The 17085-nt window shown below is 37.8% G+C and overlaps 1 protein-coding gene across 3 annotated transcripts in view; it reads left to right on the top strand.

The window, feature by feature from the left end:
- The window catches only part of WDR70 (WD repeat domain 70), a 298472-nt gene that overhangs the window by 57062 nt on the left and 224325 nt on the right, over window positions 1-17085 (top strand). For all 3 annotated transcript variants that reach the window (XM_036280095.1, XM_036280098.1, XM_036280096.1), the window contains exons 6-7: window positions 4971-5030; window positions 8256-8389. In XM_036280095.1, coding sequence (XP_036135988.1) covers window positions 4971-5030; window positions 8256-8389 — 194 coding nt within the window. The remainder of the gene's footprint in view (window positions 1-4970; window positions 5031-8255; window positions 8390-17085) is intronic.

Here is a 17085-nt window from a genome sequence, read left to right as displayed (position 1 = left end):
TCTGATTTGCAAGTCTTTTGAAAACACTGTAAGGCTGTACGTCAGATGGAATTGCTCATGTTATTCCAGATATGTTTGCTATCATTGTTGTTATTGGGTGTAAACCAAAGAGCCTGGGAAATAATCCTTTGGTTGGCATTTAAAACCAAACCAAAACAAAAACTGGTATCTTTCCCTCTCTTCCATTATGCCTGTAGCTCTTGTTATGAATTCTGGTAATAAATGACTTAATTGAAGTCTTGTGGTTTATGGTGTCCCCTGGCAGGAAAATCTTGAAAATATTTTATTGTTATAGCAAATTTTGCACTAAGTCATATTTCAAAGAGTCATTAGTAAAAGTTCTGGAAACAGAACAGTCACCACCAAATGATATGCTGCCAAAAGATGGATTGCTACTATTTTAGATGATTTAGTTGTGCTAATTACATGGGCTTTTTTATGAGTTATGCCCTACATGATTTCCAGTAAAACTTTGATTTTAAATGTAAACAACATTTATTTAAACATTTAATTCACTCCTAATGTAAATACTAAGTTGTTCTGTGTTCTTGTAAGTTTTTTCTTTACATGTCAGAAATTGTCTATATATAGGCACATTCTGTACTGAATTCAGTGAAATAATTTTCTTCCCTCCTTTTGGTGACAGTGTTTCTATTTCCTGAGTGATGGAAAAGTAATTAGTTATGAAATGAGACAGACCATAATAGATTCTTCTCTAAGTGAAACATTTGACCTGTTCTCCTGTTTCTTGCAGGAATATTTAGCACTTATGCCTGAGTTTTTGCTGCTTACAAATAATGTCAATTGCAAATGGAGTAGCGACTTAAATAATTTAATATAGGAGTAGTCCAAAATTAATTGGTTCAACTTTTAAATTATTTTGGAATTTGTGTTGGAAAATTGGCATCTCTGAAATAGGTAAGTGCAGCACTTTCCAAAACATAGTAAACCATACCATAGCCTCAACTTCCAACTTTGCCAGGGTTCCTTAGGTTATTGTGAAGTAAGTGTTTTTGTTTAGTGCCTCTTGGTTCCCAGTTGCCCTCTTCACTGATCTGTGGTGGTGACGGACTACAGCTACCTCTCAGATGCAAACAGCCTAAAACAAAACTGCCTTTATTTCTCTGTACGTTCAACTTTAAATCTGCTTTTAGTCTGGGGTATAACAATTTGGTCTTCAGAGGTTTTTACTTTTTGAAAGTCTTCAATTATCCCCTGACTCTCATTCACCAAGCTCACTGATAGATAGCACCTGCTCTTTTTTATGGACATAAACATTAATGTTTGAAGGTCAATTAAAAATTACAACCTAAGGTGATCTGTAAGGTAGACATTGGGCCATTAATTCATTCCAAAAATTTTTGTGTGTGTCTGCCATACACCACCTGTTTTGTGGATTAGAGATGATAGTTACATACATAGTTTTGGGGAAGTATCTATTTTGCAGTTTGGCTAGGGAGTGGTGGGGAGGGAGACAGGTTAGAAATTACAATGCGCTGTGATAAGTTCTGTGTCAGACACAAGGAGAGGTTGTTTTAGGAGTGCCCAGAAGGGGCATTTCACCCCGAGTTTGAAATGTTGAGAAATCCCCAGGAGCAGATCACATCTGAACTGAGTCTTGAAGGGTGATTAGGAGGTGAAGGGGCAGAGAAGCCTGGATCTAGACTGAGATAATATGACTAGATAGGAGGTAAGCCTTAGACTAAATGGTGGCTGTCATTTATTGAGCACCCACTTTGTGCCGTACTCTGTATTAGCAGTTGCAATTATCCTCAGTTTGCAAATGAGGAAACTGAGAGTCATAACTCTCCTGAGGTCATGACAGGGTTAATGAGCAGCAGAGCTGATTTAAAAACCTTGTTTCCTCCTAGGAAAGAACAGTTTCAAGGTAGAGGAAATAGTTTAGTAGTTATCATGCTGTAGAAAGGTCAGGTTAAGTTCTGAAAAGTGTCCAGGGGCATTCATAGTGACTTGTTTGCTCATTTAGGAACCACTTACTGAGAGTCTCTTTAATGTCCAGGAACTGTGCTAGGCTTTAGGAATTAAATGACAAGTGCCCCAAATGGTAGAGGTGGAAGGGTGAAAGAACTTAGACACAACTGTAGTGTGAAGATGCTTGATTGCAGAGGAAAACGGTAATACAGCAGTAAATGCAGGGGAGATGTGTGTGTATGTGTGTGTGTAATATAGGAAGTACTTCAATTGTTTATATTCTGAGGAGAAAGAGCCACAGTAGGGGAAATATTGAACATAAACAGAAAGAACTGGTGATTGATTCATGAAGGATCTTAAAGAATGAAGGGAGATAGGAACCAAAATCTGTTATACTGCACATATTTAATTAAGTAGATTACAGTAATGCTAACATGAATTTTTTAATGGCCATAGAATTTTTTTTTTTTTTTTTTTATCCTCACCCGAGGACATTTTTTTTTTTTATCCTCACCCAAGGATATTTTTCCATTTTTTTTTTGTACAGATAGAATGGGAGGGAGAGAGAGGAAGGGAGAGAGAGAGAAACATCGACGTGAAGGGACACATCGAGTGGCTGCCACCTGCACAACCAACCAGGGCCGGGGACAAACTGCAACCGAGGTACATGCCCTTAGCGGGAACCGAACCCGGGTCTCTCCAGACCGCAGGCCGATGCTCTAACCGGTGAGCCAAACTGGCCAGGGCGGCCATAGCATTTTTTTAAAATAGGTTTTTATTGATATTTTGAGAGAGGAAAGGAGAGGGAGAGAGAGAGAGAGAGAGAAATATCAATGACAGAGACACATCAGTTGGCTGCCTCCTACACGCCCCCAATTGGGGATCGAGCCTGCAACCCTGGCATGTGTCCTGACCAGGAAACGAAATGGTGACCTCTTGGTCTGTGGGTCGATGCTCAACCACTGAGCCACACTGGCCTGGCAATTGCCATAGAATTTTTTTTTTTTTTTTTTTTTCCTCACCCGAGGACATTTTTTCATTTTTTGTTCAGGTAGAATGGGAGGGAGAGAGAGAGAGAGAGAGAGAGAGAGAGAAACATCGACGTGAAAGGGCCACATCGAGTGGCTGCCACCTGCACGACCAACCAGGGCCGGGGACAAACTGCAACCAAGGCACGCGCTCTTAGCGGGAACCGAACCTGGGTCTCTCTGGACCGCAGGCTGATGCTCTAACTACTGAGCCAAACCGGCCAGGGCTGAATTTTTTTTTAACTCAACTTTATTGTTGAATGTATTACAGATGTCCCTTTGTTTTCCCCATTGACTCACTCCTCCCCAATCCTGCCCCCCTCCAGCCTTCCCCACTCTATTGTCGGTGTCCATTGGTTATGCATATATGCATCAAAGTTCTTTGGTTTATCTCATCCCGCCCTCCCTCCCCTCTTCCCTTTGAGGTTCATCAATCTAACAACCAATTTGTACTTCTTAATTCCTTCATCTTTTTCACCCCTCCCCCCAGCCCCTGCCCACCTGGCAAGCAACAAAAAGTTCTCTGTATCTATGAGTCTGTTTCTGTTTTTCTTACTCATTTTGTTTGTCGATTCAATTGTTGATAGATATGTATTAATTGTCATTTTATTGTTCATATTTTTGTTGTTCTTCTCCTTCACGAAGACCCTTTAACATTTCATATAATATTGGTTTGGTAGTGATGAACTCCTTTAGCTTTTTCTTGTCTGGGAAACTCTTGATATGACCATCAATTCTAAATGATAGCTTTGCAGGATAAAGTAATCTTGGTTGTAGGTCATTACTTTTCATCACCTTGAATATCTCTCTTGCCACTCCCTTCTGGCCTGCAAAGTTTCTTTTGAGAAATCAGCTGACAGTCTTATGGGAGCTCCTTTGAGGGAGTGGACTGCTTTTCTCCTGCTACTTTTAAGATTTTCACTTCCTGGCACTGGAACCCTGAGCTGGGTGCCTGATGTGGGATGGGGACCCCTCAGTCCTCAGAAAGGACCTTCCCAGCCGAGGTGTCCTCCTGATTTTTATCCGCCACACGTGGGTGAGTTACCAGCCCGTCCACCTCCCCCCCTCCTTCCAGTCTCCATGTGGCTGCTTCTTTAATCTCATAGTTGTAGGACTTCCATTCAGCTCAATGTCAGGCGGTTCTGAATGGTGGTTGTGTTGTAGTTTAGTTGTAATTTTGATGTGGTTGTGGGAGGAGGCGACACCGCGTTTACCTACCCGCCATCTTGCCAGAAGTCCATGGCCATAGAATTTTAATATGATTACCCTGCTCTTGGATAATGGAGACTGGGCTAACCGAAACTTTAATTCAAATATCACTGTGACCTCTTATGTTTGTTTTTTGCCATCTTTTCTCTCCCTCAGTTATTCTGTCCAGACCCCTGTCTGTCATAGCATTTCTTATACTGAATTAGAGTCATTGTGGTCTCCCTCTTAGACTGTATACTTCCTATGAGGGGGGACGAGTAGAGGCTGTGTGTAATGCTACTTAGCATCTGGTATAATCTCTCTTTAATAAATGTTAGTTTATTCAGTGAATTACTGAGTTCCATATTTGTACCATTTTTGAGCAGCAGTTTTTAAAAAAAATTTATGGATTAAAAGGTGTATGTGTGTGTGTGTGTGTGTGTGTTTGTGTGTGTGCAGTCTATTATAAATTAAGTACATTAAGTACTTTTAGGTATGTCCAAGTACCAGTGAAAAGAGATCTTTAAATATTTTGGATGCTGAGAGGGACCTATGGTTTTATATAATCTAGAGACTTTTAGGTTTATATTTTTTATGGATTGAAGGTAAATTTATTATCAGCTCAAAATGACCAGTTGTGATCTATCTAGACGTGCAGAAATAGGATATCCTCATATTTTTAGTTCCTTGATTTTTTTACAACTTTGTGTTAAAGCATCAATGATGCGATTTTTAAAAATTATCTTTATTGTGAATGTGGTATGTAGTTCCCCCCAAACATGTTATATTACTCATCAATGTTATGCAATTTTTTGTTTTCAGAATCCTGTCCAAAAGATTCCTGACTCACATGAGATAACGCTAAAGCATGGCACTAAAACAGTAAGTATAAACATTTGATTCTTTTCTCTCAGTAACAGGGCTGTATAGAAAAGAGAACCAATAAGATAACATTTGTATTAAGGCTAATTGCACAGTCAGCTGATAACACGAACGCTATAGACATTAAGAAAAGGTTATTTTTCTGTTTAGTCAAAATAGCCATTGGGTTTCATTTAAAATAGGAACAATTATTGTTGTCATTGTTATTGTTGGCTTTCAAACCTCGTTTTTTAAAATATAATAACATTATAAATGAAAGAAAGCAATGCAATTCAAGTTCAGTTTTCTTTTTTATGGTGTGGGAAAACTTCTCATGACTCTGAGCTTTATTTTTGTATCAGTAATAGGCCTCAGTTCATTTTTTAGATGAATGTTGAGATAAGAATTGAACATAAAATAGTCACTGTATTGCTCTAAGATTATATTAATTTGATTTATAGGTTATATTTTTATATTGTTATATTTACTTTATATAAAAGATGAATAACAAAATTTTTGAGATATAAGATGATATATTTTATCTTACTGCAAAACTATTAAAAAGTGGTAGTTGAATGAAATCTGCTTATGAATAATGAAAGAATAAAATTTTCTTTCTCTTTACAATTAAGCTACAATTTTTTAGTTGTCTGACATGTAAAGAAGTAAGAAAATAGCCCTGGCTGGTTTGGCTCAGCGGTTAGAGTGTCGGCCTGTGGTCCAGAGAGACCCGGGTTCGGTTCCTGCTAAGGGCACATATCTCAGTTGCAATTTGTCCCCGGCCCTGGATGGGATGTGCGGGTGACAGCCACTCGATGTGTCGCTTTCACGTCGATGTTTCTCTCTCTCTCTCTCTCTTTCTCTCTTTCCCTTCCACTCTATCTGATCAAAAGATGGAAAAAGGTCCTCGGGTGAGGATTAAAAAAAAAAATGTAAGAAAACAATCTAATAACGAGTGTGAAAATATCAGTCAATAGAAATAGACCCAGAAATGGCATATTTAATAGAATCAATTGACAAGGATATTAACAGTGACATCCTCACTAAATATTTTGCTTTTGAAAACATTGTTTTCATAAAAATATGTTAAAATGTTATTTTAAATGAAGTAAACAATAAATATTTTTAAATGCTTTAGTTTTAATTTCTACCTTGATAAATATTGATACACATAACACACATAAATAGATACTTTTTAGGGTCCTCACTGGATTTTAAAAGTGTAAAGAATCTTGAAACCATCTGGCCAGTGTGGCTAAGTGGTTGAGCATCGACCCATGCACCAAGAGGTCACTGGTTCGATTTCGGGTCAGGACACATGCCCAGGTGGTAGGCCCTATCCCCAGTGGGGAGCATGCAGGAGGTGGCCAATTGATGTTCTCGCTCATCGATGTTTCTCTCTCTCTCTCCCTCTCTATACCTCTCTCTCTAAAATCAATAAGGAAAAAGAAAACAAACAAACAAACAAAAAAAAACACGAATCTTGAAACCAAAGTGTCTGAGAATGACTGCCTTAGGAAATTATTTTCATCTATTTGTTAATATTACTGTCTCAAAAATATGGTAATCACATTAAATATTCCTAATGTAGTTCTTTTCATCTGAGAGGGCCACAGATCTAGAGAATTCCTACTTTGAGAAAATGTTAAATGTAGTTCAAAGACACTTAGTTACTCTTTGGAAATTCACATGTGGACCTAGGAAAGTTCACAGTGAAAGCAAATATATTATGGAACCAATATAAGTGTATTTTTGTATTTGGGGAGATTTTAACTTCTGGGCTCTATTTTAGTAATTTAATGGTAGAAACTAATAAGTAGTTGATAATAGACAATTGTTTTAAAAACTAGCATTATAGTTATAAAATGACACATTTGTAAAATGATAAATTGTAATAAGATACAAAATAGAAATTTTCAAATATCAGAACAAAATAAATTCACTAAAAATTTTATGATAGGTCATTAAAGTTTGGTGGATTACATAAAAGTAATTATTTAAGGTGACTATACTGAGTCATTGAGCCATGTGCACAAGATAATTTCTACTTTGTCCTACTTTGTTAAATAGATTTCTTTTAAAAAAATTCTTTTTTTATCTTTACCGAGGATATTTTTCCATGTATCTTCAGACAGAGTGGGAGGTAGGGAGAGAGAGAGAGAGAAAACATGGATCGAGAGAGACACATCAACTAGTTGCCTCCCGCACAACCCTGACCAGGGCCAGGGTCAAACAGCAACCAAGATACCTGCTCTTGGGCAGAATCGAATCCATGACTCTTTGGTCTGCAGGCCAATGCTCTAACTGCTGAGCCAAACCAGCTAGGGTGTTAAATAGATTTTTTATTTCTTTATTGATTCTAGAAAGAGAGGAAGGGAGAGGGAGAGAGAGAGAGAAACCTCGATGAGAGAACATTGATTGGCCACCTCCTGCATGCTCCCCACTGGGGATCGTGCCCACAACCTGGGCATGTGCCTGACCAGGAGTCGAACTGGCTACCTCTTGTGCATGGGTCAGTGCTCAGCCACTGAGCCACTGGGCCAATAGATTTCTTTTTTCTTTTTTTGCATTTATCTTCAGACAGAGTGGGAGGGAGAAAGGGAAGAAGAGAGAGAGAGAAACATCGATGTGAGAGAGACACATCGAGTGGTTGCCACCCACACGACCCCAACCGGGGCTGGGGACAAACTGCAACCAAGGCACATGCCCTTAGCGGGAACTGAACCTGGGACTGTCTGGACCGCAGGCTGACACTCTAACTGCTGAACCAAACCAGCCAGGGCCAAATAGATTTCTTGAAGTTCCCATTGGCACTACTCATTTTGTTAATTTTAGATTCATGTGTTCTTCATTTAGTGGTAAACTATCCTGAAAGTTTTCCTCAAAATTATATATTGAAAAAGTTGAATTGTTTGTGAGATTTCTACTTATATTCTAGAGCAACTTAGTTTATTATATGAAATTGCAGTGATAGCTATTCTGGGCATATGGTAGATAAGTTGGGACAAAGCTGGCGATTTGAGAAATTCAAATATTCTTTTTATTGTTTTAAAAGAAATTATACTCATAATACCAAAATCAAATAATAAAGAAGATGCTGTCCATTCTCACTTTTCTGAAGGAATAACACATACTGGCCTGTACTTCCAATGCCTGTAAGATTGGAGGCGAGATTAGAGGAAGGAAATGGAGTTATAAAAGACTATAAGTAGCTTTTCTCCAATGACTTTTCTTGTTTTAAACCAGGTTTCTGCTTTGGGTCTGGATCCTTCAGGTGCCCGCTTAGTGACTGGAGGCTATGACTACGATGTTAAGTTTTGGGATTTTGCTGGAATGGATGCTTCTTTTAAGGCATTTCGATCCCTTCAGCCCTGTGAATGGTATGTATTGCTCAACTTTATACCTTCACATTTGAGGACAGAGTGCTGTTGTCTTTTGAATTCCATCTATAATAGTTTGTACCAAAATATAATAAGTTTATATAACTGAATACTATCTTCATTATTCAAATGAAAGAAAATGTACCTTAATTTCTTTAGTTTAGTTTCATTAACCTATGTTTTAAGACATTTTCTGTCTTTTGTTGTTATTGTTGGTTTTAACAAAGGTAAATTTGATATTTTAGTATCAGAAAGTAACCATAATCATATGTATTCCTGGCATTTGGTAAAATTCATATCAAGAATATGGCATCCAAATGAATATCTTCTTGGAAAGAAATAGATCAAATATAAAAGGAAGGGGGAAAGCCCAGGGATAAATAAGGTAAAAGATTAGTGGGAATCTTGACACTGGAAATATAGTGAAGACCATTTGAGTGAGGATCAAATGAGAGAGAAACAGCATCGATAGTTATGGAAGCATGCTATAGCTTGTTCAATCAGATAGAAGTTATAGGTAATGTCTTTCTAAAATATACTGGCAGCCCTGAGTTTTCATAATTACATATTGATACTTCTAAACTTACTTTTTAATTTAATTTAATTTTTTCCATCACCATTTATCTCCTCTGTGCCCTCTTCCACTCCCACTCCCATGTTATTGTTTTTTTAAATAATATTTTAATTTTTTTCTTTATTGACATTAGAGAGAAAGAGAGGAAGAAAGAGGGAGAGAGAGAAACACTGATGAGAGAGAACATCGATTGGCCGCCTCCTGCATGCCCCCCCATTGGGGATTGGGCCCACAACCTGGGCATGTGCTTTGACTGGGAATTGAACTGGTGACCTCTTGGTGCATGGGTCAGCATTCAACCATTGAGCCACGCTGGCAAGGCCATGTTACTGTTTTAAATCCTCACCTGAGGATATGTTTTTTATTGATGCTACAGAGAGGAAGGGAGAGGGAGAGAGAGAGAGAAAATCTATGTGAGAAAGAAACATTGATTAGTTGCCTCCTGTACACACCCCAGCCTGGGATGAAACCGAAACCTTGGTATGTGCCCTGACCAGTAATCAAACCTGAGGATCCTTTGGTGCACCGGATGACGCTCTAACTACTGAAAACCACTGTCCAAGGCACATCTTTTGTTGTTTTTAAACATATATTTTTATTTAGAAATTGTTTCCTTCTTATTTATAAATAAACACTGTGTAATAGTATGTATGTGTGTATGACATGTTAAGCCATACCCAGGTGCTAGTCAGTGCTGTATTGTGCAGGAATGGTCAGCTAGCATTATATCAGAAAGGGCTTTTCATGTTGCTATCAGAATCTACCCTCTTATTTCTACTTTTGACCATATTGATCTTTTAACATATTGCAATTTTAGCATATAAAATAGATTTTTATTGGTTAAGCTGGAGTCTTGTTAACTTGCATGATGCAAGTTGGAAATAGGCTCTTATTGATGACATTCAGAGATAGTCAAGATAAATGGATTAACCGAAATAACTTAAACCTATTTCCCTACTCCTGCGTGAGTAGGCTACAAGAATCTAGTTTTGCTTTTTATCTGAACTCTTAGGGATGATGTTTTTTGCTAAACTTAATATCCACCTGTAAATTCTAGATTCCCTCAACTATATGGAGACAGTTTCTATCCCTGGACTTTTGGGTGTTTGCGTCCATTATTTATGAGAGGAGTAACTGGAGCATCTAAAAGCCTAGAGAGCTGGGGTTCTTCTTAAGCCTGCAGAACAGGTCACATGAGTTGTTTTTGCTTACTTACTAATAAATGCTTAGGTGATAAATGTCTGTATGTAGATCAGGGTTGGCTCTGAGACTTCAAATTTCTCTGGCAGCTACAGTTATCTAGTTTTTGACTAAAGTGGATCTGGTCAGTTTTCTACAAATCTTGCTGATTTGTAAATTTTGAAGTCATAACTCTTAAGTGCTCTACAAAGGACTTGAGAATTCATAAATGAATATAGCGAACCTATGATCAATTAGAAACGGAAAAAAAAAATAGAAAAAAACTGAGTATCTCCAGTGATGGCTGGATTTAAAATATCTCTCATGATTTAAAGTAATAACATGTTATCTTGAGTTAGTATGATGACCTTTTAAAAATGTACTTAAAATGTGCCATTAATCCCTTTTCCTCACATGGTAGTCCCTTCATTCATATAGGGATTGTGCTCTCCTTCCAACTTTACAGCTGTAAGCTGACTTGTCCAGGGCTGTTCAGTGCTATTGGCTCTAACGGAGCTAGCTCGTGATCAGCTTTGACTGGCCCGCGTCTCATGAGTCTCAAGCTAGTGCTCTACTACTAAACTGTGCCATTTCCTACACTGCCATAATTGAAAATGCAGAAAAACTCAGGAATAAGCTTAAGTTTTTCTTCTATAATTAAATTGTTGCATCCTGTATAATAGTGAGCTATCAAATGTTAGATGGGAAAAAACAGAATTCTGACAATCCATATAAAATTAATATAAAGTCTAACAATGTAAACATTATGAAATGCTGCTTTCTTAAATCATGGGAACTGTTTAACTTGCCATCATTTGCCCCCAATCTCCAAATAATATGACTACTTTTTATGACAATGGTTTTGTCAAATCAGTGTGTACTTTATATCTATCTATTTATGTATTCATCTGCAATTCACTTTTTGCTGTGAAAAATTTCAATCAGAAAAGTAGAATCATTAGTATAATAGCCATCTATTTTATACCTAGATTTAACATTTATAAACATTTTTCTGTATTTGCTTCACTCACTTTGTGATTTTTGAAGTATTTAAAAGTAAAGACAAACATAACTTTTACTTTGAAATCAGTGTGTATCTTGGGAATAATATAGTCATTTTCCTAATTGGACACATACATGCAAACAAATGAAACTAGACTACCTTCTTACACCATACAGAAGAATAGACTCAAAATGAATTAAATAGTTAAATGTAAAATTTGAAACCATAAAAATCCTAGAAGAAATCATAGGCAGTAAAATCTCAGCCATTTTTCATAGCAATATATATGCATTTCTTTGGGCAAGGTAAAAAAAAGAAAAAATAAACAAATGGGACTACATCAAACTGAAAAGGATTTGCACAGCAAGGAAATCATCAACAAAATGACAAGACAATCCACAGAATGGGAGAATGTAGTCGCCAGTGATACATCTGATAAGGGGTTAATACACAAAATTTATAAATAACTTATACAATTCAACACCAAAAAAACCCAAGCAATCCAATTAAAAAATGGGCAAAGGACCTGAATAGGTACTTCTCCAAAGAGGAAACACAGATTGCCAGTAGACATAGGAAAAGATGCTCAATGTCACTAATCATCAGAGAAATGCAAATTAAAACCACAATGAGATATCACCTCACACCTGTCAGAAGGGCAATCAGCAATAAATCCTCAAACAACATGGTGTCAAGGATTCAGAGAAAAGAGAACCCTCCTGCACTTTTCGTGGGAATGCAGATTGATGTAGCCACTGTGGAAAATAGTATGGAATTTCCTCAGAAAATTAAAAATGGAACTACCTTATGACCCAGTGATCCCCCTTCTGGGAATTTATTTGAAGGAACTCAGAACACTGATTCTGAAGAATATATGCACCCTTGTTCATTGCAGTGCTGCTAACAATAGCCTAGATCTGGAAGTAGCTCAAGTGTCTATCAGTAGATGAGTGGATATGAAAGCTGTGATATATGTACACAATGAAATACTAGTTGGCCATAAAAAACAAGGAAATCTTACCCTTTGGGATAGCATAGAAGGACCTAGAGATTATTATGCTAAGCGAAATAAGCCAGTCAGAGAAACGTAAAGTACCATATGATTTCACATATGTGTGGAATCTAATGAACAAAACAAACAAACAAACAAACAAACAAACAAACAAAATAGAAACAGACTCATAGGTGCAGAGGACAGACTGACATCTGTCAGAGGGGATGGGAGATGGGGGATTGGGTGAAATAGGTGAAGGGATAAGCAAAAAAACCAAAAAAATAAAATGTCATAGACACAGACAACAGTAAGGTGATTACCAGAGGGAAAAGGGGTGGGGCAGGTGGAAGAGTTTAAAGAGGGGGATAAAACGGCGGCAGAAGGAGACTTGACTTTGGTTGGTGAACACACAATACAATGTACAGATGATGTATTATAGAGTTGTACACTTGAAACCTATATCATTTTATTAACCAATGTCACGTCAATAAATTCAATAAAAATTAAATAAATAGAAACACCAAAAAAAAAAAAAAAAGCATTTTCTATATCAACATAGCTTCAATACTCTAACAAAAAGCTGTAGAATTCTTTAATATACTAATCATTCCATATTTAAATTTCCTCATTTGCCCTTAAAATGTGTTTTAATGCTGGTTTGTCAAACATGGGTGCAATCCAGTAATACACATCACATTTATTTTGTATCTCTCCTCCATATCTTTTAATTTGAACGGTGTCTCCTTCCTACCATTGTTCCCCATGACTTTGTTTAAACAGACAGGCCCGGTTGTCCTCTATGAGGTTCTTGCTCCCTGATTTTCCATCTGCTGCTTCTCCACCCTCCTCTTTTTTTTTTTTTTTTTTTTATCCTCACCCAAGGATATATTTTTGTTTTGTTTTGTTTTGTTTTGAATTGATTTTAGAGAGAGAGCCCTGGCTGGTTTGGCTCAGTGGTTAGAGCGTCGGCCTGTGGTCCAGAGAGACCCGGGTTCGGTTCCCGACAAGGGCATGTACCTCGGTTGCAGTTTGTCCCCGGCCCTGGTTGGGTCGTGCAGGTGGCAAACACTTGATGTGTCCCTTTCATGTCGATGTTTCTCTCTCTCTCTCTTTCTCTTCCTCTCTCTCCTTCCCACTCTATCTGAACAAAAAACGAAAAAATGTCCTCGGATGAGGATAAAAAAATAAAAATAAAAATAGAGAGAGAGAAAGAGAAAAATATCGATGTGAGGGAGAAACATTGATTTGTTGTCTCTCCTAAGTACCCCTACAACCTTTTGATGTATGGGAAGATGCTCCAACCTACTGGGCTACCTGACCAGGGCTAACTATTTCCTATAGAAGACCCAAAGGCTTTATTATCACTCATAATTGATCAAACCAGGTGGCATGTATTGTCTGGTTATTGTCACTCTTAGTAACTAGCAACTAAGGTTGATTCCTGAATAAAGTTAATAACATCTGATTTTTCCATTGTAAAGTTAGTATTATATACTTGAGATAGGCAAGAAGTTTGTGGGAAGATACTTTGGTACAATATAAATACCAGATTCTTGTCATCCCTTTACTTAATAAGTTTAGTATCCATTGATTATTTGTTAGTATCCATTGATTATTTGTTCCTAAATCAGTTATCTCAGTGAAGGTTGCAAGTTGGTGATTTTCTACTATTATTTCATCTGTGTTTGCTGGCATTTTTCTAAAAGAACTTTTCCTCATTAAACAGTATGATTTGGTTAACCAGAAATACAGTGGAGAAGCAGGATAAATGCTTACTTATTTCCCTTTAATTACCCATTTTCAGCTTCAGGGTTAGTGGTGATAAATGAGTTGTTGCTGTTATTGTTGGTGATGGGTTTTCTTTTCTTTTCTTTTTTTGACTTTTTCTTTTGCGTATATTTATGATTTAAAATTTTTCATGTGTTTCAGTCAATTGCAGTCATTATTCTTTTTGATGTTTAAATTGTCCCAGATTTGACCAGTGGGAGTTCCTGATTGCTATGTAGCTTCAACATGACCTCCTTAGTCTTTAAAAGCATACTTATTTGCTGGTGTGACAGGATGTAGGCTTCCTGGCACATTCTTTTCCAAGTCCTGGAGAGTCAGTCAGCATGTCTCATGGAGGCCTTTTTTTTTTTTTTTTTTGGTAAGTGGAAATGGAATTTAGAGACCAAACCTGGATGTTACACATGCTCACTGATATTGAGGTATTACTGTTTCTTGACCTTTTCAGTGCAAAGAGGTGGAAAATATAGATACATGTGTGTGCATACATGTATATTTAAATGACAGAATCATATTGATATTTCCATTTCAAAATTTTAGTAAACTTTTAATTTCAGAATATTTTTTAATTTACAGAAAACTGCAAAGATAGACCAGAATTCAGGTATATCCCTAGCCCAGTTTTTTCTATTGTTAACATCTTACATTGCCATGGTACATTTGTGGCAATGAAACCAATGTTGGTACATTACTATTAAATAAATTCCAAACTTTATTTGGATTTCACTTTTTCTTTTTTCCTCCCACTAGTATCCCTTCCAAGCTATCACATTACATTTACTCTTCATGATGGTTTCTTAGTCTTTCCTTGTTTCTTATAACCTTGATAGTTTTGAGGTGTACTGGTCAGGTATTTAGTACAATGTCCCTTGATTATTTTTTGTTGTTGTTGGCTTACAACACAAATTTATTCTCTTAAATTCTGAAGGCTAGAAGTCTGAAAACAAAGTGTCAGTAGGACCATGCTCTATCTGAAGGCTCTCCAAGGAGGATTCTTCCTTGCTTCCTGCTAGATACTAGTGGTTGCTGACAATCTTTGGCTTGTGGCACCATAATTCCAATCTCTGTCTCTGTTGTCACATAGACTTTTCCTCTTTGTTTCTCCTCTGTATATCTTCCGATGGCTTTTTTATAAGGATACCAGTCATTAATTTAGGGCTCACCCTAATCCAGTATGACCTCATTAAAAAACAAGTTTTTATTGATTTCAGACAGAGGAAGGGAGAGGGAGAGAGAGAGAGAGAGAGAGAGAGAAACATCAATGAGAGAGAACACTGATTGGCTGCCTCCTGCATGCCCCCTACTGAGGATTGAGCCTACAACCTGGGCATGTGCCCTGACTGGGAATCAACTGGTGACCTCCTGGTGCACAAGTTGATGTTCAGCTACTGAGCCACATCGGCTGGGGTGGTATGACCTTATTTCTTTCTTTCTTTATTTTTAACTTATCTTTATTGTTGAATGTATTACAGATGTTCCTCATTTTCCCCCCATTGACCCCCTCCTCCCCACTCCTGCCCCCCTCCTGTCTTTCCCCAATGTTGTCTGTGTCCATTGGTTAAGCATATATACATATAGGTTCTTTGGTTTATTTCTTCCCACCCCACAACCCCCTTCCCTTTGAGGTTTGTCAGTCTAGCAACTAGTTTTTACTTTTTAATCCCTTCACCTTTTCCACACATTCCCCCAACCCCCCTCCCATCTGGCAACCAACAAAATGTTCTCTGTATCTATGACAATGTTTCTGTTCTGCCTGTTCATTTTGTTTGTAGATTCAATCGTCGATAGATATGTATTCATTGCATTTTGTTTGTTCATATATTTTATCTTTTTCTTCAAAAAGACCCTTCATCATTTCATATAATAATGGTTTGGTGGTGATGAACTCCTTTAGCTTTTTCTTGTCTGGGAAACTCTTTATATGGCCATCAATTCTAAATGACAGCTTTTCAGGATAGAGTAATCTTGGTTGTAGGTTCTTTCTTTTCATCACTCTGAATATTTCTTGCCACTCCCTTCTGGCCTGCAAAGTTTCTTTTGAGAAATCAGCTGACACTCTTATGGGAAACTCCATTGTAGGTAACTAACTGCTTTTCTCTTGCTGCTTTTAAGATTCTCTCTTTGTCTTGAACCTTTTGCATTTTGATGATGCTGTGTCTTGGTGTGGGCCTCTTGGGGTTCATCTTGTTTGGGACTCTCTGTGCTTCCTAGACTTGTATGTCTGTTTCCTTCACCAAGTTAGGGAAGTTTTCTGCCATTATTGTTTCAAATAGGTTTTCGATTTCTTGTTCTCTGTCTCCTCCTTCCGGCACCCCCAAGATGCGAATGTTGGCACGCTTGAAGTCCCAGAGACTCCTTACACTCTCCTTATTTTTTTCGATTCTTTTTTCTTTTCTGATTGGGCATTTTTTGCTTTCTTTTATTCCAAATCGATGGTTTGCTTCTTGGCTTTACCTACTCTACTATTGAATATGTGTAAATTATTCTTTATTTCAGTTAGTGCCTCCTTCAATTCTGACTGTGATTCCTTTATTTCTGACTGTTTTTTTTTTTTTTTTTTTTTTTAATGCTCTTGAGGCCCTCACTAAGTTTACTGAGCATCCTTATAAGCAGTGATTTGAACTCAGCATCTGTTAGGTTGCTTATCTCCATTTTGCTTGATTCTTTTCCTGGACTTTTGTTCTGTTCTTTCACCTGGGACTTGTTTCTTTGTCTCCTCATTTTGGTTTTTTTTTGTGTTTTTTTTTTAATCCTCATCCGAGGATATTTTTCCATTTTTTGTACAGATAGAGTGGGAGGGAGGGAGAGGAAGGGAGAGACAGACAGAAACATCGACGTGAAGGGACACATCGAGTGGCTGCCACCCGCACGACCAACCAGGGCCGGGGACAAACTGCAACCGAAGTACGTGCCCTTAGCGGGAACCGAACCCGGGTCTCTCCGGACCGCAGGCCGACGCTCTAACCGCTGAGCCAAACTGGCCAGGGCTGTCTCCTCATTTTGGTTTCCTCCCTGTGTTTGTTTCTGTGTATTGCTTAATGAGAGGTATGGGGCTAGCTGAGACCAGATGCTGCTTGTTTGAAAGAATTTAGGAAAACCTGAAGCAGGATCCAGGATAGGCCAATCTTATGGTTAAGCAAGTGGCAACAGCTTAGGTGGGC

The sequence above is a fragment of the Molossus molossus genome, unplaced genomic scaffold (assembly GCF_014108415.1).
Source record: "Molossus molossus isolate mMolMol1 unplaced genomic scaffold, mMolMol1.p scaffold_m16_p_3, whole genome shotgun sequence".
Classification (NCBI taxonomy): domain Eukaryota; kingdom Metazoa; phylum Chordata; class Mammalia; order Chiroptera; family Molossidae; genus Molossus; species Molossus molossus.
The sequence above is the reverse complement of the archived record's forward strand: the minus strand, read 5'-3'. Positions and strand labels throughout refer to the sequence as shown.